Genomic DNA, 21,893 nt, shown 5'->3' with positions numbered 1-21,893 from the left:
CAGAATACCATAGACTGGGTGGCTTATAAAGAGTAGAAATTTATTTTTCAAGCTTCTGGAGGCTGGGGAGCCCAAGATCAAATGTGCCAGCAGATTTGGTTTCCGATGAGGGCTTCCTGGTTCATAGGTGGCCATATTTTTGCTGTGTCCTTATGTGCAAGAAGGGTCTGGGGAGCTCTGTGGAGTCGTCTTTATATAAGGGCACTAGTTCGGTTCATGAGGGCTCCACTCTCATGACCTAATCACCTCCCAAAGTTCCCATACCTAATACCATCACCCTAGAGGTTTGGTTTCAACCCTTGAATTTCTGGGCAAGGGGTGGGGGATCACAAATATTCCATCTATGGCACTCAGTGACCCAGTGTTTGACTCCTGGGGCCTTGTAGAAGTTCATGTCAGTACAGATACTCCTTTGACAGTGTTGCAAACACGTGCTGCCTGCTAAGCTAACTGGAGGATATCACATCTGGAATCATCTCCCTCGACTGGGTGGCCACAGCCCAAGGTTTGGTTGCCTTGAAGTGGGAGGCTTAAGGCAAATAATAGTGTTTGATTCATTGCTTTTCTGTGGTTTCTGCGTTTCTTGGGATTCACTTGACAAGCCAAATGTTCTTACATGTTCTGAGATGCCAAGATATACTGTAATGACCCTGATTTATTTTACCTCCTTATGTGCAGCTATGGAACACTTTGAAGAGATGTGAGCAAGTGCTTACATACTGCTTCAGGGGCATGCAGAATAAGGCAGTGATGAATATCAAAGCATCATACTCTGGCCTGTGAAATTTTACCCTTTGTGCACTCACCTGAGAATCCCATACATGCATAAATTGGAAAAAAACACGACACTGCCTTGCTTAAAACCCACCAAAGGCTTTCTCCCCTTTGCACTTAGAATAAAATCCAAGCTCCTTCCCATGGGCCATAGACCCTGCCTGGTGCGGCCTCTATCTTCATGCCCCAAATCACTGGACACTACTCTGTGTGTTGCTAATATGCATCCCAGTTTTCCCAGGACTGTCCTGGCATAATTGTTAATAACACATACTTTCATGATCAAAAGCGTCCCTATTTGGACAAAATTATATAGTCACCTTACCTCCTGCTCCCTAGCTCCAGCCATACTTGTCTTCTTTTCATGTCCTACTGTTTGCCACTTCAGGGCCTCTGCAATGCTGTTCCCTCTGGCTGAAAAGATCTCCCACTCCTCATTTTTCTAGGTAATGATCACAGTGTTGTCAGATTCTTTACACCTTGTTTTCATCAGGTGACGATTCTGATGAAGATGGAGTTAGGGAGTGTTCTAATTTCATTCTTTACATGTAGCAGTCCAGTTTTCCCAGCACCACTTATTGAAGAGACTGTCTTTTCTCCATTGTATACCCTTGCCTCCTTTGTCATAGATTAGTTGACCACAGGTGCATGGGTTTATCACTGGGCTTTCTATCCTGCTCCATTGATCTATATTTCTGTTTTTGTGCTAGTACCATATTGTCTTGATTACTGTAGCTTTGTAGTATAGTCTGAAGTCAGGGAGTCTGATTCCTCCAGCTCCGTTTTTTCCCTCAAAACTGCTTTGGCTATTCAGGGTCTTTTGTGTTTCCATAAAAATTGTGAAATTTTTTGTTCTAGCTCTGTAAAAAATGCCATTGGTAATTTGATAGGGATTGCATTGAATCTGTAGATTGCTTTGGGTAGTATAGTCATTTTCACACTATTCATTCTTCCAATCCAAGAACATGGTATGTCTCTCCATCTGTTTGTGTCATCTTTGATTTCTTTCATCAGTGTCTCATAGTTTTCTGAGTACAGGTCTTTTACCTCCTTAGGTAGGTTTATTTCTAGGTATTTAATTCTTTTTGTTGCAATTGTAAATGGGAGTGTTTCCTTAATTTCTCTTTCAGATTTTTCATCATTAGTGTATAGGAATGCAAGAGATTTCTGTGCATTAATTTTGTATTCTGCAACTTTACAAAATTCATTGATTAGCTCTAATAGTTTTCTGGTGGCATCTTTAGGATTCTCTATGTATAGTATCATGTCATCTGCAAAGAGTGACTGTTTTACTTCTTCTTCTCCAACTTGTACTCCTTTTCTTTTTCTTCTCTGATTGCCATGGCTCGGACTTCTAAAACTATCATGTATAATAGTGGCAAGAGTGGACATCCTTGTTTTGTTCCTGATCTTAGGGGAAATGCTTTCAGTTTTTCACCATTGAGAATGATGTTTGCTGTTGGTTTGTCATATATGGCCTTTAGTATGTTGAGGTAGGTTTCCTCTATGCCCACTTTCTGGAGAATTTTTATCATAAATGGGTGTTGAATTTTGTCAAAAGCTTTTTCTGCATCTATTGAGATGATCATATGGTTTTTATGCTTCAATTTGTTAATATGGTGTATCACATTGATTGATTTGCATATACTGAAGAATCCTTGCATCCCTGGGATAAATCCCACTTGATCATGGTGTATGATCCTTTTAACATGTTGCTGGATTCTGTTTGCTAGTATTTTGTTGAGGATTTTTACATCTATATTCATCAGTGATATTGGTCTCTAATTTTCTTTATTGGTAGAATCTTTGGTTTTGGTATCAGGTGGCCTCATAGAATGAGTTTGGGAGTGTTCCTTCCTCTGCAATTTTTTGGAAGAGTTTGAAAAGGATGGGTGTTAGCTCTTCTCTAAATGTTTGATGGAATTCACCTGTGAAGCCATCTGGTCCTGGACTTTTGTTTGTTGGAAGATTTTTAATCACAGTTTTAATTTCATTACTTGTGATTGGTCTCTTCACATTTTCTATTTCTTCCTGGTTCAGTCTTCAAGGTTATACCTTTCTAATAATTTGTCCATTTCCTCCAGGTTGTCCATTTTACTGACATAGAGTTTCTTGTAGTAGTCTCTTAGGATGTTTTGTATTTCTGCGGTGTCTGTTGTAACTTCTCCTTTTTCGTTTCTAATTTTATTGATTTGAGTCCTCTCCCTCTTTTTCTTGATGAGTCTGGCTAATGGTTTATCAATTTTGTTTATCTTCTCAAAGAACCAGCTTTTAGTTTTATTGATCTTTGCTATTGTTTTCTTTATTTCTATTTCATTTATTTCAGCTCTGATCTTTATGATTTCTTTCCTTCTACTAGCTTTGGGTTTTGTTTGTTCTTCTTTCTCTAGTTCCTTTAGGTATAAGGTTAGATTGTTATTTGAGATTTTTCTTGTTTCTTGAGGTAGGCTTTTATTGCTATATACTTCCCTCTTAGAACTGCTTTTGCTGCATCCCATAGGTTTTGGATCGTCATGTTTTCGTTGTCATTTGTCTGTACGTATTTTTTTATTTCCTCTTTGATTTCTTCACTGATCTCTTGGTTATTTAGTGACATATTGTTTAGCCTCCATGTGTTTGTGTTTTTTATGGTTTTTTCCCCTGTAATTGATTACTAATCTCATAGAGTTGTGGTCAGAAAAGATGCTTGATATGATTTCAATTTTCTTAAATTTACTGAGGCATGATTTGTGACCCAAGATGTGATCTATCCTGGAGAATGTTCCATGTGCTCTTGAGAAGACAGTGTAATCTGCTGATTTTGGATGGAATGTCTTATAAATATTGATTAAATCTATCTGGTCTATTCCATCATTTTAAGCTTGTGTTTCCTTATTAATTTTCTGTCTGGATGATCTGTCCATTGGTGTAAGTGAGGTGTTAAAGTCCCCCACTATTATTGTGTTACTGTCAATTTCCTCTTTTATAGCTGTTAGCAGTTGCCTTATGTATTGAGGTGCACCTATGTTCGGTGCATATATATTTATAATTGTTATATCTTCTTCTTGGATTGATCCCTTGATCATTATGTAGTGTCCTTCCTTGTCTCTTGTAACATTCTTTATTTTAAAGTCTATTTTATCTGATATGAGTATTGCTACTACAGCTTTCTTTTGATTTCCATTTGCATGAAATATCATTTTCCATCCGCTCACTTTCAGTCTGTATGTGTCCCTAAGTCTGAAGTGGGTCTCTTGTAAACAGAATATATATGGGTCTTGTTTTTGTATCCATTCAGTAACCCTGTGTCTTTTGGTTGGAGCATTTAATCCATTCATGTTTAAGGTAATTATCGATATGTATTTTCCTATGACCATTTTCTTAATTGTTATGGGTTCCTTTTTGTAGGTCCTTTTCTTCTCTTGTGTTTCCCACTTAGAGAAGTTCCTTTAGCATTTGTTGTAGAGCTGGTTTGGTGGTGCTGAATTCTCTTAGTTTTGCTTGTCTGTAAAACTTTTGATTTCTCTGTCAAATCTGAATGAGATCCTTGCCCGATAGAGAAACCTTGGTTGTACCTACAACCCTTTCATCACTTTAAATATATCGTGCCACTCCCTTCTGGCTTGTAGAGTTTCTGCTGAGAAATCAGGGGTTAAACTTATGGGAGTTCCCTTGTATGTTATTTGTCATTTTTCCCTTGTTGCTTTTAATAATTTTTCTTTGTCTTTAATTTTTGTCAATTTGATTACTATTTGTCTTGGCATGTTTTTCCTTGGGTTTATCCTGCCTGGGACTCTCTGTGCTTCCTGGACTTGGGTGGCTATTTCCTTTCCCATATTAGGGAAGTTTTCGACCATAATCACTTCAAATATTTTCTCAGGTCCTTTCTCTCTCTCTTCTCCTTCTGGGACCCCTATAATGTGAACGTTGTTGCATTTAATGTCGTCACAGAGGTCTCTTCGGCTGTCTTCATTTCTTTTCATTCCTTTTTCTTTATTCTGTTCTGTGGCAGTGAATTCCACCATTCTGTCTTTCAGGTCACTTATCTGTTCTTCTGCCGCAGTTATTCTCCTATTGATTCCTTCTAGTGTATTTTTCATTTCAGTTATTGTATTGTTCATCTCTGTTTGTTCTTTAATTCTTCTAGGTGTTTGTCCTTTAATTTTTCTAGGTCTTTGTTACACATTTCTTGCATCTTCTCGATCTTTGCCTCCATTCTTTTTCCAAGGTCCTGGATCATCTTCACTATCATTATTCTGAATTCTTTTTCTGGAAGGTTTCCTATCTCCACTTCATTTAGTTGTTTTTCTGGGGTTTTATCTTGTTCTTTCATCTGATACATAGCCCTCTCTGCCTTTTCATCTTGTCTATCTTTCTGTGAATGTGGTTTTTGTTCCACAGGCTGCAGGACTGTAGTTCTTCTTGCTTCTGCTGTCTGCCCTCTGGTGGATGAGGCTATCTAAGAGGTTTGTATAATTTTCTTGATGGGAGGGACGGGTGGTGGGTAGAGCTGGGTGTTGCTCTGGTGGGCAGAGCTCAGTAAAACTTTAATCTGCTTGTCTGCTGATGGGTGGGGCTGGGTTCCCTCCCTGTTGGTTGTCTGGCCTGAGGCGACTCAGCACTGGTGCCTACCCAGCTCTTCGGTGGGGCTAATGGCAGACTCTGGGAGGACTCACACCAAGGAGTACTTCCCAGAACTTCTGCTACCAGTGTCCTTGTCCTCACGGTGAGCCACAGCTGCCCCCCACCTCTTCAGGAGACCCTCCAACACTAGCAGGTAGGTCTGGTTCAGTCTCCTATGGGGTCACTGCTCCTTCCCCTACGTCCTGATGCTCACACTACTTCGTGTGTGTCCTCCAAGAGTCGAGTCTCTGTTTCCCTCAGTCCTGTCGAAGCCCTGCAATCAAATCCGGCTAGCCTTCAAAGTCTGTTTCTCTAGTAATTCCTGCTCCCGTTGCTGGACCCCCAGGTTGGGAAGTCTGACGTGGGGCTGAGAACCTTCCCTCCAGTGGGTGGACTTCTGTGGTATAAATGTTCTCCAGTTTGTGAGTCACCCACCCAACAGTTATGGGATTTGATTTTATTGTGATTGCGCCCCTCCTACTGCCTCATTGTGGCTTCTCCTTTGTCTTTGGATGTGGGGTATGTTTTTGGTGAGTTCCAGTGTCTTCCTGTTGATGATTGTTCAGCAGTTAGTTGTGATTCTGGTGCGCTCACAAGAGGGAGTGAGCACACGTCCTTCTACTCTACCATCTTGAACCAATCACCCAGGGACCCATGTTTTTTAGCAAGTCTCCTTGGGTGACTGATGCACATTAAGATCTGGAAAGCAACGGTGTCAGCCATTTCTCACCCAGTTTTCTAGGACTACTATTCAGCCTTTTGTGTGTACCAGATTTGCTTCCCTATCTAGAGCATGGCTCCCTGAGGATAAGGATCCCATCATATAATACTTACTATCCATTGAGCACCTAGCATGAAATAGGGTGTGAAGGAATGCATAAACCACAGGGCCTAATTCCTCGATAAGGAGAGTTCAAGCAACATGTAATAAACCCACTTAATAAATATTGCTTGATATGGAGGTTCCTCAGAAAACTAAAAATAGAATTACCATATGATCCATCAATCCCACTCCTGGGCATGTATCCAGACAAAAGTATTATTCAAAAGATACTTGCACCCCTATGTTCATAGCAGCACTATTCATAGTTGCCAAGACACAGCAACATCCTAAATGTTCACTGAGAGATGAATGGGTAAAGAAGAAGTGGTACACATATAAAATGGAATACTACACAGCCATAAAAAAGAATGAAATAATGTCATTTGCAGCAACATGGATGCAACTAGAGATTGTCATACTAAGTGAAGTAAGTCAGAAAGAGGACAAAAATCATATGATATCACTTATATGTGGAATCTAAAATATGACATGAATGAACTCATCTATGAAACAGAAACAGAATCATGGACATAGAGAACAGACTGGTGGTTGCCAAGAGGGAGGGGGTTGGGGGAGGGGTGGAGTGGGAGGTTGGGGTTAGCAGACGTAAGCTATTATATATAGAATGGATCAACAACAAGGTCCTACTGTATAGTGCAGAGGACTCAATATCCTATGATAAACCATAATGGAAAAGAATTTTTTTAAAAGAATGTATATATATGTATAACTGAGTCACTTTGCTGTGCAGGAGAAATTAACACATTGTACGTCAACTATACTTCAATTGAAGCAATATTAAAACTGAAAAAAAAAATACTGCCTGAGACTTACTATGGCTGGCCCTGTGATAGCGATGGAGGAGGCAGCTCTGCCCACATGGTGCTTACTGATGGGCAGGCACAGAGAGATAAATGGGCAATGATAGCTGAGTACCGTGGTTCAGAAAGGAGACGCCAGGAGCTCTGGGAGCATAGAGGAGGAACAGCTTACTCAGACGCAGGAAGCCAGGGGTTCTTGGAGGAGACTGGGGGTGAAATGGGAGAAATCGCCATCTGGGCAGAAGAAACTCGTTGCAGTGGCCTAGATGTCAGAGGGGAGTTCATTTTTTAGGGGCGGATGGAGAGTAGGCGATGGAATGAGAGGCGACTGGAGAGATAAACAGAAGCCCATTCATGAAGGGCCTTGTATGCCATAGTAGGGGCAGGGAAGGGGGGGTGGGCTTGGCCTCAGCATTAGGTGTAAACATCCCCCAAACACATCAGACCTTTCACCTCGGGGCTTGTTTGGAAAGAAAATCCCACACCTCAAAGCTCCCTGGTTCATCACTGTAAAGTTAGAGGAAGAACATTGCCCTCTCAAGAGGCCTTCCTGACCAGTAACAGCTCCTCCCCATTATGTCACTCACGGTCCTTCCATCCTTTGATTCTGGTAGGGGGTTGGGGTGTTGACGAATAATGTATAGTCCTCGCTATGGGGCTTGGTACTTGCGTGGGGTAAGGAAGCTATGCTGTGGATTTACGTGAACTGCTTGTTCTGAGAATTGTCAGGGCTGAGGAATAGAATCTCGGCACAGGATCAAGAATACCAGGTGCCAGGACAACTGGAAAAATTTAGATTGGGCTGTGTACTAGGAGGTATTACTGATTCAGTGTTAAATATTATGCTTATATAGGAGAGTATAATTTTTTTTTAGGAGACAGTTGTTGAAGTGTTTACGGGTAAATTGTCATGATGTCTGCAACTTAGTATATATTTATATCTTTGTATATGTATGTCTATATATCTATATCTGCATCAAATATATCTAGCTAGCTAGTTATAGGAGAAAGTAAATACATGGCAAAATGTTAACAATTAGTGAACCAAGACAGATGAAGGCTATAGAGATGCTCATTGTGCTATTCTTTCAATTTTTCTGTAGGTTTGATATATTTTGGAATTAAAAGTTGGGAGACGAAGAAAACAAAAACTATTGGGTTTCTGGCTTACCATCCTTCCTCTGAGATTTTGGCAGTTTGAGACCTTCCACTCACTTTACTGATGGCCTATTCATTTCTGCATCTTGGAGCTTCCAGAGGACACAAGGTCTTGAAAATCTGTTTTGAAGTTATAGAAGTACCATTCTTCTAATCAAAAGACACATACCAAAAGATTAGGAAATTGTTCTGCCCGCTCTGCAAGATTCTGTTGCTTTCCTGTGTTGGAAAATGATTTATACAAACAAGCTGGTCAGCAGTATATTTGAAAATACCACACGCAGGAATCGTATCATGCTTTATGTTTTACGTTTCTTGGGATTTTGGTTTTCAACTACCCATTGAATTCTCATTTTAGGCACTCGTGATGTATGCTGCCTTAAATAATTCATAACACAATTCTGTCATCTGTTACAACCATATTCCTCACTCCAGAGATTTACAAAATGTGTTTTCGGATAATTGCATGTGGGCTCAAGAAATACAGCAAGGGTTCTTTTGAGAGAAGAGGAAGAAGGTGGTTTATAACTAGTGATGTAATGAATGACATAAGGATGGGTGTACTTAGTGAAGAAAAGCTATATGCTTGAACAAACAGTTTACTCTGAGCTTCAACAACTGGCACATGATATGCACCATTCAGAAAAGTGATTATTTAGGAAAACTCAGTTGGATCAGAAATCTTTCAGTCTACTTATTCTTTACCATCTATTTGTTCTGAGAGTATCTTTGAAAATATCCCTAAAGAAATATACCAGATAATCCCTCCTTTCAACAAGATTTTATTACACACAATTCACTCTGTTTTTTATTGAGGTATAGTTGATTTACAATATTATATTCGTTTCAGATGTATAAAATCTTGATTCAAAATTTTTATAGATTATACTCCACTTAAAGTTATTATAAAATATTGGCTATATTCCCTATGCTGTACAATATATTCTTGTAACTTATTTATTTTATACATAGTAGTTTGTACCTCTTAATCCCAACCCCTATTTTGCCCCTCCCCACTTCCCCTACACACTGGTAACCACTAGTTTTTTCTCTATGTCTGTGAGTCTGTTTCTGTTTGTTATATATATTCCTTTTTTTAGTTTTTAGATTCCACATATAAGTAATAACATACAGTATTTGTCTTTCTTTGTCTGACTTATTTCACTAAGCATGGTACCCTCCAGGTCCATCCATGTTGTTGCAAATAGCAAAATTTCATTTTTTATGACTGAATAGTATTGCATTATATGTATATACCACATCTTCTTTATCCATTCATGTGTTGATGGACACTTAGGTTGGCTTCCATATCTTGGCTATCATAAATAATGCTGCTATGAACATTAGGGTGCATGTATCTTTACAAATTAGGGTTTTCCCTTTCTTTGGATATATACCCAGGTGTGGACATGCTGGATGATATGGTAATTCTATTTTTAGTTTTTTGAGGAACATTCATACTGTTTTCCATAGTGGCTGCACCAATTTACATTCCCACCAACAGTGTATAAGTGTTCTCTTTTCTCTACATCTTCACCAATATTTGTTATTTGTGGTATTTTTGATGATAGCCATTCTGACAGGTGTGACATGATATCTCATTGTGGTTTTGATTTATATTTCTCTGATGTTTAGTGATGTTGAACATTTTTTCATGTACCTGTTGGCCATCTATAGGTCTTCTTTGGAAAAATATCTATTCAGGTCTTCTGCCTATTTTTAAATTGGGTTGTTTGTTTTTTGGATGTTGAGTTGTATGTGTTGTTTATATTTTTTAGATATTAACCACTTATTGGTCATATCATATGCAAATACTTTGTCCCATTCAGTAGGCTGTCTTTTCATTTTGTCAGTGGTTTCCTTTGCTGTGCAAAAGCTTTTCAGTTTAATTAGGCCTCAATTGTTTATTTTTGCTTTTGTTTCCTTTGCTTCGGGAGACAGATTCAAAAAAAATATTGTTATGATTTATGTCAAAGGGTGTTCGCCATGGATGTTCTTCTAGGAGTTGTATGGTTTCTGGTCTTACACTTAGGTCTTTAATCCATTTTGTTTATTTTTGTGTATAGTATGAGAAAATATTCTAATTTCATTCTTTTACATGTAGCTGTCCAGTTTGTCCCAGCAACAATTATTGAAGAGACTATCTTTTCCCCATTGTATATTCTTGCCTCCTTTGTTGTAGCTTATTGACCGTAAGTGCATTGGTTTATTTCTAGGCTCTCTATTCTCTTCCGTTGATCTATATGTCTGTTTTTGTGCTGGTACCATATTGTTTTGATGACTGTTGCTTTGTAGTATAGTCTGAAGTCAGGGAGCATGACTCCTCCAGTTTTGTTCTTCTTTCTCAATATTGTTTTGGCTATTCAGGGTGTTTTGTGTTTCCAGACAAATTTTAGAATTATTTGTTCTAGTTCTGTGAAAAATGCCATTGGAATTTTGATAGGAGTTGCACTGAATCTGTAGATTGCCTTGGATAGAATGGTCATTTTAACAATATTAATTCTTCCAAGAACACAGTATATCTTTCCAACTACTTTTGTCATCTTCAATTTCATTCATCAGTGTCTTGTAGCTTTCTGAGTACAGGTCTTTTACCTCCTTAGAGTTATCCCTAGGTATTTTATTCTTTTTGATGCAATGGTAAATGGGATTGTCTTCTTAATTTCTCTTTTGTTAGTTCATTGTTAGTATAGAAATTCAACAGATTTCTGTATAGGAATATTTTACCCTGCAACTTTACCAAATTCATTGAAGAGCTCTTGTAGTTTTTCTGTGGTGTCTTTAGGATTTTCTGTGTAGAGTAGCATGTCATCTGCAAACAGTGACAGTTTTACTTCTTCCTTTCCAATTTGGATTTCTTTTATTTCTTTTTCTTGTCCGATTGCTAGGACTTCCAAAAATGTTGAATAAAAGTTGTAAGAATGGGCATCCTTTTCTCATTCCTAATCTGAGAGGAAATGCTTTCAGCTTTTCACCATTAAGTATGATCTTAGCTGTGGGTTTATCATACATACATAGCATTTATATTGTTGAGTTATGTTCCCTCTATACCCACTTTGAGTCTTTTTTTTATCATAAGTGGATGTCAAATTTTGTCAAAAACTTTTTCTGAATCTCTTGAGATGTTCATATAATTTTTTTTCTTCAATTTGTTAATGTGGTGTATCACACTGATTGATTTGCTGATATTGAACCATCACTGCATCCCTGGAATAAATCCCACTTGATCATGGTGCATGATCCTTTTAACTTTTTGTTGAATTCAGTTTGCTAATATTTTGTTGAGGATTTTTACATCTATATTCATCAGTGACACTGGCCTGTAATTTTCTTTTTGTGTGATATCTTTGTCTGGTTTTGGTATCAGGGTGATGCTGGCCTCATAAAATAAATTCAGAAGTGTTCCTTCCTCTGAAATGTTTTGGAATAGTTTGAGAATGATAGGTGTTAACTCTTCTCTAAATGTTCGGTAGAATTCACCTGTGAAGCCATCTGGTCCTGGACTTTTGTTTGCTGGGAGTTTTAAAATTACTGATTAAATTTCATTACTGGTAATTGGTCTGTTCATATTTTCTATTTCTTCCTGGCTCAGTCTTGGAAGAGTATAACTTCCTAGGAATTTTTCCATTTCTTCTAGGTTGTCCATTTTATTGGTGTATAATTGTTGGTAGTAATCTCTTATGATCCTCTGTATTTCTATGGTGTTAGTTATAATTTTGCCTTCATTTCTGATTTTATTGATTTGGGCTCTCTTTTTTTGACAAGTTTGGCTAAATAAATGAGTTTATATATCTTTTCAAAGAATCTTGGTTTTGTTGATATTTTCTATTGTTTTTTTAGCCTCTGTTTCATTTATTTCTGCTCTGATCTTTATGATTTCTTTCCTTCTAACTTTGGGTTATGTTTGTTCTTCTTTTTCTAGTTCCATTAGGTGTAAAGTTACATTGTGTAATTGAGATTTTTCTTATTTCCTGAGGTAGGCTTGTATCTCTATAAACTTCCTTCTTAGAATGGCTTTTGCTACATCCCGTAAGTTTTGGATCATTGTGTTTTTGTTTTCATTTGTCTCCAGGTATTTTTTAATTTCTTCTTTGATTTCTTCCAGAGATCTATTGGTTGTTTTGTAGCATACTGTTTAGCCTCCCCATGTTTGTGCTTTTTGCTGTTCTTTTCTTGTAGTTGATTTTTATTCTTACACAAAATTCACTCTTGATTTGTCCATTGGATGGAAACCATTGTACATTTCAGAGCAATGAACTAGATCAGTGTTCTTCAAACTTTTTAAGCTTGACCCACAGAAAGAAACACATCTTTCACTGAGATCCAGTATATACACATATCTATAAAACTAAAACAAAAATTTCATGAGACTACCTATCTTTATTACCTGCTCTCTGATATTTTTTTTACTCCACTTCATTTCTTTTTAAAAAATTGATGTTTAAGACTCATTTAATCAATTTCACAATTTATTGAGTCCTGACCCTGATACTGAGGAACTCTGAAATAGATAACTACCTTTTCAGATGCATCTTTCTCATGGAGAAATAAAACACTGAAATGGTAAGGAATAGAACACTTGTACATTGTTTGCTCCACAGACTTTTGGAAAATGGATTATAGTGTGATAGTGTGATAATTCAACAGTGAAAACTCCTAGCGCTGTGCATTCTGCCTGCACATTGTAGGCTCTTAACAAAAGCCAGCTTATCAATCAGTGTCTGCAGTGACAGCATTTCCTTCATTATGCTCAAAGCCCAGAATCCTGAGAGTCTGCTTTTCCTTCAGATTGTGTCTCTTAGTCTCTCCTCTGAGTTATCATTTTTATACCATAGGTGGCAGTTTTGTTCTAGTTTTATTTTTTTCTCTTCATGCATCAAGAATCATAGAACTAAGATTTAAAATATTAAAAAAAGATATGTTGGCTTATAAACCAAGAGACAAAGTTTTCTCTTGCTTTGATCACGCAATAGGGAATGCCAAGTTAGTCACTATATTCTATGAATTTTGGGAGTCACTTATTCTGCTGTTTCTTGGAAGTAGCTCACCTTTCTTTAAATCCAATTTTTTTTCATCCTTTTACACACTACATTATTATTCACTCTCTAATGTATAACCGCCCAGTCAAAGATTTTCATCTTTGTTTCTGCTATGGCCCATGGAAGGTTTTTTCCCCATCAGTTCTGGAACACATGTCCAGATGTTCACCTCAGGAATCAGTCTGTGGCAGCTTCCAGTGAAATGGTGTGTAATATTTTTGTAGCTTGAGTTCCCAGGCAAAGACAAACATTATAACACACTTCTTAAGTGGACTGGGGTGAGAGGTATGGAGTCACACTAACCATTGGAAATGGGTTTCACAGGTAGATCTGTATGTTGTTTTTTCCTTTCAAGTAATGTGGACCATTTTCAGTTTCTCCCTGCAGAAATACCAACTCAGAGCAATATTTTTTTCAGCCGTTTTGGGAACTAAGAAAGACAGTATTTGAAGAAAGCTCTCAACTCTACATAATAGTTAAAGTCAGCTCACTAGATGTCACTACTGGATAATTTCCGAGTGGTTATATTTCAAAAATATGTGGCAAAAAGGAAAAAAAATAGCTCCTGATGATAAAGAATTGATTTATGGTAGGACATTCAGGGAAGCTGTCAAAACTTTCATTCCATCTTTAAACAAGGTAGAAAATAGTCCCCACCTACTTTTCACCTCCAACCTTTCCTTGAATTAAATTCTTTCATACACCTGCTATTTGCATAGGTCTTGTGCTAGAGGTTATGGATGCTATAAGCATGAACAGAGCAGGATAACTTTCCAGAGCCTGAGTGGGAGGGAAAGGGGCAGAAAGCAGACATCAACATAGCTATATAAGTAATGTCTTTGTGTTTGCATTTTAAAGTGATAGAGGAGAAAGGAGGAGGGGTGAAGGAACAGTGGATGGGGAAAGAGAAACGAAAACAAGAAGGGGAAATTGAAGAATTTACTTCCACTTAGAAGTCAGGGAATATAAATAAGCCACCAAAAACCTAGAGCTGGTTAAACTTCTCACACAAGTTCTCCTCTTTTCATCTCCAGCCTTAAGCACTGCCTTTCACATGGAATTAGGCATCCTGAGCTGAAAGAGATACCACAACATCATCACGCTTCACCTCCTTTGACTTGCCTGTTCCCACACTCCTGGCGGGAGCCATCACACCATCACCTCCATCACTCTGTCTAGTTATTTTCTCAGCGTGGTAACTACTAAGCAAGGAAGGGCCCCAGAGGAGGCTTAAGAAAGCTGTTGTGATGGATGCTTTCTATTTGGGGACCCCTTTGGTGGACAGAGAATTTCATTCCTTGTGGTGGAAGGAACCTGGGGTTCCTATAAAACTTATCCGGGGAGCTTTTAAAGACACAGATATCTGGGTCCCCACTCCAGACCTCTTGAAATCAGAATTCCAAGGGTGTGCCCCTGATATATGGATTTTTTTAAACTCCCACAGGGGATTCTCCTGTGCGGTAGGAATATGCTCCTAGGATTGAGAACCACTGCCTCACAGGAGTCCAGGGGCTCGGTCCTATACCAGGACTCTAGGGAGATGCACGGTTTCTAGAAGAGAGTGCCAAACAGCTGTCACTCCCACTCTTTGAGAACATCATGTATCCTTTCCACCTCCCAAATTTTATTATGAAATACAGTCAAGTTGAAAGAATATTATAAGTGAATACCCTGATATCCACTGGCTAGATTGTACCATTAATATTTTACTAGACTTGCTTTATTTCTATCTACCTATTCACTCCTCTATCCATCCATTAATCCATCTTACTTCTGATGCATTTGAAAGTAAAGTGCAGACATCAGCACACTTCCCTCTAAATACTTCAGCATGCAGATCATTACCTCGAGTTCAATATTGGTTTATTCCATCTAGGGTAATACAAATCTTAATTATGTATTGTGTAATCCAATGACTCCACCTGTGTACATGAACATTACCATGACACCCCCCCTCCGGGTTCCTCATGCCCCTTCCCAATCAATCCCCTCTCCTACTTCCCAGAGGCAACCACCATTCTAATTTTTTTCCACCATAGATCAGTTTTGCCTGTTCTAGATTTTTATAATAATGGAATCACATAGTATGTGATTTTTGTAATAAAATTATTTAAAAATAAATAAAAATAATAAATAAAAATAATAAAAAATTATTATATAAAATATTTTATATAATAATATTATAAAATAAATTTTATAATAATGGAATCACATAGTATGTACTCTTTGTTTAAGGCTTGCTGCACTCAGCACAATATTTTTGAGATTTAATTTTGTTGTGTATATCAGCAGTTCATCCCTTTTGATTGCTGGGTTGTATTCCATTTTATGAATATACCAGTTTGATTTCCCGTTTTTCTATTGTTGTAACATTATGTATTCTTGAATAAGTAAATATTAATATTTGTATCAGACTGTGTTTGGGAGGGAGATTGCTACCCTATCCTGGGGTCTTTCTTGTAAATATACCATACATGGTTACCTTCCACCAGAATTTTGTCTTAGAGTATTAATGGGGAGTGATTTGTGGAACACAAAATCTAGAGGCAATTGAAAGTATGGAGGAGATGAAATACTTTCAATAGTCCTTTGAGTTTGTTTTTAAAGAAAACTTCTCTTCCCTGTGCATCCTATTCTAATGATTCTATCATTGCTGTAACCACATTTTATTATAATTAACTTTTTATGTATTTGCCTCTCCAATTAACTAGAAGCTCCGTGAAGGCAGAGACTGTCTCTTTGGTGACCCCAGCACACAGCCCAGAATCTGACACATAGTAGGTATTTAGTAAATGTTTCATGAATGAATAAATGAGTGAAAAAAAGCATTCACTGAATGACTCCTTGCCCAGGCTTTAGCCTCAATACTTCTCTACATAATATATGTAATATTTTTCTTATATCTGCTTATCTGTAGCTGTGGAATATTTCAAATGTTGTTTCAATCATGCGTGCTTTTATTTCTAACCATACTCTAAAAACTAAAGGCAAGGGCAGGGATGTGTCTTCCGTATCCTTCAACAAAGAGATGGGATGGAACTCTGAAAAACAGAGTTGATATTACCTAAATGCTGGTTGAATGAAAGATCATATTTTTTTGTTTGTTTCTTAAAGATCATATTTGGAATGATAAGCTCTAAGTCCCAGAAGATGCTGAGATCACAGAATCCCACTTCCTAATTCTTCAAAAAGACCAGGAGCATCCAGAAGACAGGGAGTGTCTTTTGTATTGTTGTATGTCCAGGACCCACTACATGGCCTGTCAGTAGTTTTCACTCAATAAATATTCAGTAGAAGGAAAGAAGGAAGGACGGGCGGATGGGAGGTGGGGGCCAGGAAGCAGGTAACTGAAGCTAGAGTTGTAAAATGATTTTGCCAAAACTTGCATCAGAACCCAGAACCCTTCTTTCCTAGACCAGCCCTGCTTCCAATATTGGTTCACGTTTTAAACGTTACTAGTGTTGTCAAAAATGCCATCTACTTTCCTCTTACCGATGGCAATTTAACTATGAGGGCAGTTGCTTTGCTTCACGGCAGCTGTCTCCTCCACGGACCTGAAATGCCAGTGCCCCAGCTGTCTTGATTGAGAGCCCTGGTTGCAAGAAAACAAGACAAAATGCTTTGCTGCCTTAATTCTAGTGGGAATTTAATTTAATTAGCATCTGATTTACACAGCGCACTTCTGACAGCTGTGTTTGTGGAGTATCCGTGGAAGCAAGAAATTACCATCCATTGAAATCATCATCAAAGCTTATTTATCTTCCTACTGCATCTTTCCAGCCTTCAGCTTTGGGGACTTGTGTGTGTTTATCGCACACTTTTACAGTAAATAATACTCTAGTAAGTGCGCGAGGATTTGCAGCGTGTTGAGTATAGGCTTGTTTCAGAGCCTTAATAGGATGAATCTGAAAATGAGGCTTTGGAGGTTTGATCAAAGGACAGGTGTTTTTTTAATGTTGAGTTCTAAGGATCATTAAGGATCTCAAAGGAGAGAATCTTACCACCTGGGCCAAAGGAGCAATCACAGCGCGGTATTCGGGGCTTGCGCAGTGCGCTCTGCTCATAGCTGCTTGGGAAGGACGTGGAGATCGTTGATGGGCTGCCCGCTGGAGCCTCCCCTCAAGCACCTGGAGCTGTCCTGCGGGGAACAAAGGGACTGGTTGCAGGATCTTACCCCTGCTTATATTCCACGGTGCCTGGTACACAATAAATAGTTGTTGAATGAGCGAGCAAATGAATGGGATCAGGTATAATGGAACTGGAGGCAGAGCTTTAAAAAAAGCTTTGAAAAATGATTAGCATGAGTTTACAAATCACTATAATACCGGCAGGGGACTTATTAGATAAAGGAGGTTCTAACCACATATGGAGAAGGGAGAGTACATGGCTAAATAAGGGCTCAGGGGAAGTTTCAAAGAAGAGGCGGTGATAGAACTGTCTTGAATCATACTAATATTTTATGGGAGACAAATGTTTTGATAACAAGAGAAGAGAGGTGGGAATCCCAAGAGAGAAAATTATATTAACAGAGTCGAAAAGGCATGAAATAAGATGTTTTTAAGGAGGAGGGAACTTGGCTCGTAGAGATAGGAAATGTAGGGTAAGTTAGGGCTAGAGCATGAATGACCTTGAAGAATTTCAAATTTTATTCTGTAACAACTGTGGGACCTTTGAAGATTTCTGAGAAGGGGAGTAACCTGATTAGATTCATGGTTTAGAAGAAAAATCTCTGGCTTCGTGGTAAAGAATAGACAAGCAGAGAGAAGGAGATCTTTCATGCCCTCATAAGTTAGAGAGGTTTTCAGTGTTTCTACCAGTGAAGCAACAATCAAGAAATAGGTCCATGAGTAAAGCCTGGGGGCATGGTTACTGACTTGGAAATGAGTTTCAGAGATAACACCAAGGATGAATTATCAGGATTTAGCAATGGATAGACTGACAGCTGAGAGTCAAGGCTTCCTGTTAAGTGCTGAAGTTTCCAGCTGGGCTGACAGTGAGAATGGTGTTGCCATTAGAAAGAGAAAAAAGTCTAAAGAAGATACTGGTAAATATGAAACACGTTTCCCACTTTAGCATGTTATTAATGTTCCTGACACAGGCCCATTTTCTTCATACCATTCCAGCTTGATACAATAAGACAAAGTGAGAGAGTGGCATGGACATATACACACTACCAAATGTAAAATAAATAGCTAGTGGGAAGCAGCCACATAGCACAGGGAGATCAGCTGGTGCTTTGTGACCATCTAGAGGGGTGGGATAGGGAGGGTGGGAGGGAGACGCAAGAGGGAGGAGATATGGGGATCTATGTATACATACAGCTGATTCACTTTGTTATACAACAGAAACTAACAGAACATTGTAAAGCAATTATACTCCAGTGAAGATGTTAAAAAAAAAAGAATATTAGAATTAAAAGACACTTTACAGATTATCTAGTTTAGTGTTTCTCAAAGTAAGTTCCTCAGATTGCTACTGATTGAAATGCTCCATGCACATGTGATTTTATAAGCAAATACCTTGGGAAATATTGTATAGTATATCTGCCTTTTGGAGCTTCACAATGCACAGTAACATATTAAACACCTTGACAAGGTACCTTCTGCAGGAGAGAACTTTCCTTCATTTTCTTAAATTAAGTTTCTCAGACCTTTCTTAAATATAAAATTTATTAATATTCAGAAGAACGTTTTTTTTCCCCCAAACCTAACTTAGTCCAAACTCCTCACTTCATAGATTAGAAAACCAGGCCCAGAGATGTTAGGGAAGCATTGACTGAAACCGCCCACCTCGGCCAGGCCCAATGATAATCACTCACATGAGTTGTCTCACAACAAGAGGTCCCCATAAGGAACACAGTGCTGCCACTGAAAACTAACGGGGAGAATTAGGGAGGGGCCAAAAGGAGGGAGGAGACGCCAGCCCATAATATGTCCTACCAACCTCCCAGAATCCTCGCTGGAATCCATCTTGGCTGAGAGATGCGCCTTGGCTGAGAGATGCATGCGCAACCAGGAAGAACCCTGAGTCAGACCAAATATGGGTTTCTAATTCATATGCAGGTGATTTGTGTATCTTTCCTAAACTAGAATCAGCCAGAGGGTTTAAGACTCCATATGTCAGGTGGCGCAGTGGTTGAGAGTCCGCCTGCCGATGCAGGGGACACGGGTTCATGCCCCGGTCCGGGAAGATCCCACATGCCGCGGAGCGGCTGGGCCCGTGAGCCATGGCCGCTGAGCCTGCGCGTCCGGAGCCTGTGCTCTGCAACGGGAGAGGCCACAACAGTGAGAGGCCCGCGTACCGCAAAAAAAAAAAATGGATTTGATTCCTGCATCAAACCTGTTTTACACATGGGAACACTGAGAATTTGAGTAACCTGGGCTACCAGGTTAGAAAGAGGCAGCCGAGCGGAGATCAAACCAGTATCGCAGTGACTTTTCAGCTTATAATTTATCCCTTATACCACTGGAAGAAAGTGTTTCCCTTTCTCAGCTATCTAAGGAGGTCCACACCCCTAAAAGTTAATTGCAGTCTTGTGACTTGCTTTGGTGGAAGAAACATAAGCAGAGGTGACATGATTCATTCTTAGTGGAGACAGTGCTTACCTATCCACTTCACTTCTGCTTCTGCAGCCCTGAGAGCATCAGTTTGGAGGAACCATAGGATCAAAGGAGCATGTGCTACTGAGCCAGCACCTGGAGAACATGGTGGGAAGCCATCTGAACTGATGGTGGACCTCCCATGAGAAGGAAAGAAACTTTTGTTGTTTTAAGCCACTGAGATTTTGGAGTTGTCTGTTTATGCCGGATAACCTATCTTATCCTCATGTATTCAACTAACCACACGTTATTCTCTAGGCCTACTTCTGTCCTTGATTTCATATCAAATCAATTCCAACTTCCCATCCTCTTAGAGTTATTATTTCAGTTTATATGGCCGCATAGCAAACCACTCCACAACTTAAAATGACTTACTGTTTCTTATGACTCTGTTGGCTGATTGGTCTCAGCTGCATGGTTTATCTGCTACACATAGGGCAGGAGAAGTTCACTTATGTGGCTGCATTTGCTGGGGAGCATGGCTGGGGCTGGAATGCCTAAGATGGTCTTTCATCCTTGGGGTCCTCTCTCCACGTGGCCTCACATCATTCAGAAGGCTAGCGCAAACTTCTTTACAACGTAAAGCTTTCTAAGAGGACAAGTCCCCGGTGCAAGTGTTTATCAAGCATCCAGTTGCATCACATTTGCTACTTACTATCTCACTGGCCAAAGCAAGTAACATAGCCAAGGCCAGAGTCAATGTAGATGGGGCTATGTGAGGACATGAATTCCAGAAGGCATAGTTCTTTGGGGACCTTCAATATAAGTCTATAACAGCCATTAATTAAGCATTAACAACTAATATTCACAGTTTTAAAAGAATTTTCGCATTTATTAGTTCATTTCGTTTAACAGTAACCCTTGAGAAACAAATAAATGCCACCCCTATTTTACAAAGAAAGAGACTGGGGCTCAGAAATTTAGACACCTAAAATCACACGACTAGTAAAAAGCAGAATTGAGACTTGAACTCAGGTCTTTTTACTGCAAAACCTGTGTTTTTCTATAACACAGCTACCTTTGGCCAGAGCAACCTGTGTTATCCAGCTATGATTTCCATGTCTGATCTTTACAGTTTTTGAAAATTTGTTGACAAGTAAATGAGAGAATCATTCACTTTTTCCAAATACTTTTTCTAGAGCTTAGATTGTTTGTTTATTTATTTTTGACGTGTTTGGGGAGAAATGCACCCAACTCTCAAAGACTGCTATGTTGAAACAGAGTTATTAGCAATGTTTGCTTATTGCAAAGCAAGCCCCAAGTAAGCCAACATAGCTATTGCGAAGGACACGGCTTATGTCAAACCCTGAAAGGATTTAGACTTCATAATGCCCAAAGTTTCTTTTGAGGAACAGAGGGTCCTTTTCTATACCCTCACCATGTGACAAAGAGTTTCAGCCTAAAACTCCTGTGCCCAAGTTCCTTAAGGCATTTATACTACTGTGCAAATGTCAATACTAGTAGCCCACAACTGACGGACAGGACTTATATCACTGGGGTGGAGTTGGGTTGCTGGGCTTATAAATAAAAATTTACATTGAGAAAGAATCCACAGTTGTTCTTATGATTGTTTACAATTCCTGGCTGCTGGAGAATAAATCACAAAGAGATTGAGATCAGATCTGGCTCAGAAGAGCTACCTGTAGTGCTGTTGCCGTGGTAATCAATGACCGAGGACGAGAGATCCAGGGGAACTATAGCCCCGCTGCCCATTAGGAGCTGGAATCTGCCATCAGGCCCTCGCTGGATGAGATACTCCACTGAGGAATGCCCTCGGCAATGTCCTGTTGTCTCGTTCCATACTCTCGGGCCCCAGCCTCCAGGTGACACTTTTCATTGGGAACATTGGCTGGTTGGGCCTTTGATCCATTCCCTTCACTTTCCTTGTCACTTTCCTGATACAGAGAGAAATAAGGAAATGTTTAACAGTAAACCCAATACCTCTGATCTCCCCTTCTTATAGAGACAGCCTTATAAGAAGCCTCCCCTTTATGCGATCTCAGGCTTCACACTCGACTACCATCTACGAACTATCTCAGGACCTTCTAACTTCACACAAGAGAGGCAAATACGAGTC

General features: G+C 39.2%; 1 protein-coding gene across 1 annotated transcript in view; it reads right to left on the bottom strand.

Annotated features, from left to right (window-relative positions):
* Positions 1-354: 354 nt before the first annotated feature.
* The window catches only part of FAM177B (family with sequence similarity 177 member B), a 33,979-nt gene continuing 12,440 nt past the window's right edge, over positions 355-21,893 (bottom strand). The window contains exon 5 of the mRNA XM_089907123.1: positions 355-21,711. Coding sequence (XP_089763249.1) covers positions 21,529-21,711 — 183 coding nt within the window. The 3' untranslated portion in view covers positions 355-21,528. The remainder of the gene's footprint in view (positions 21,712-21,893) is intronic.

Source organism: Delphinapterus leucas, chromosome 1, assembly GCF_059928025.1.
Source record: "Delphinapterus leucas isolate spDelLeu-1000000601 "Yukka" chromosome 1, BTC_Dleu_Yukka2, whole genome shotgun sequence".
In the NCBI taxonomy this organism is placed as follows: Eukaryota; Metazoa; Chordata; class Mammalia; order Artiodactyla; family Monodontidae; genus Delphinapterus; species Delphinapterus leucas.
The sequence above is the reverse complement of the archived record's forward strand: the minus strand, read 5'-3'. Positions and strand labels throughout refer to the sequence as shown.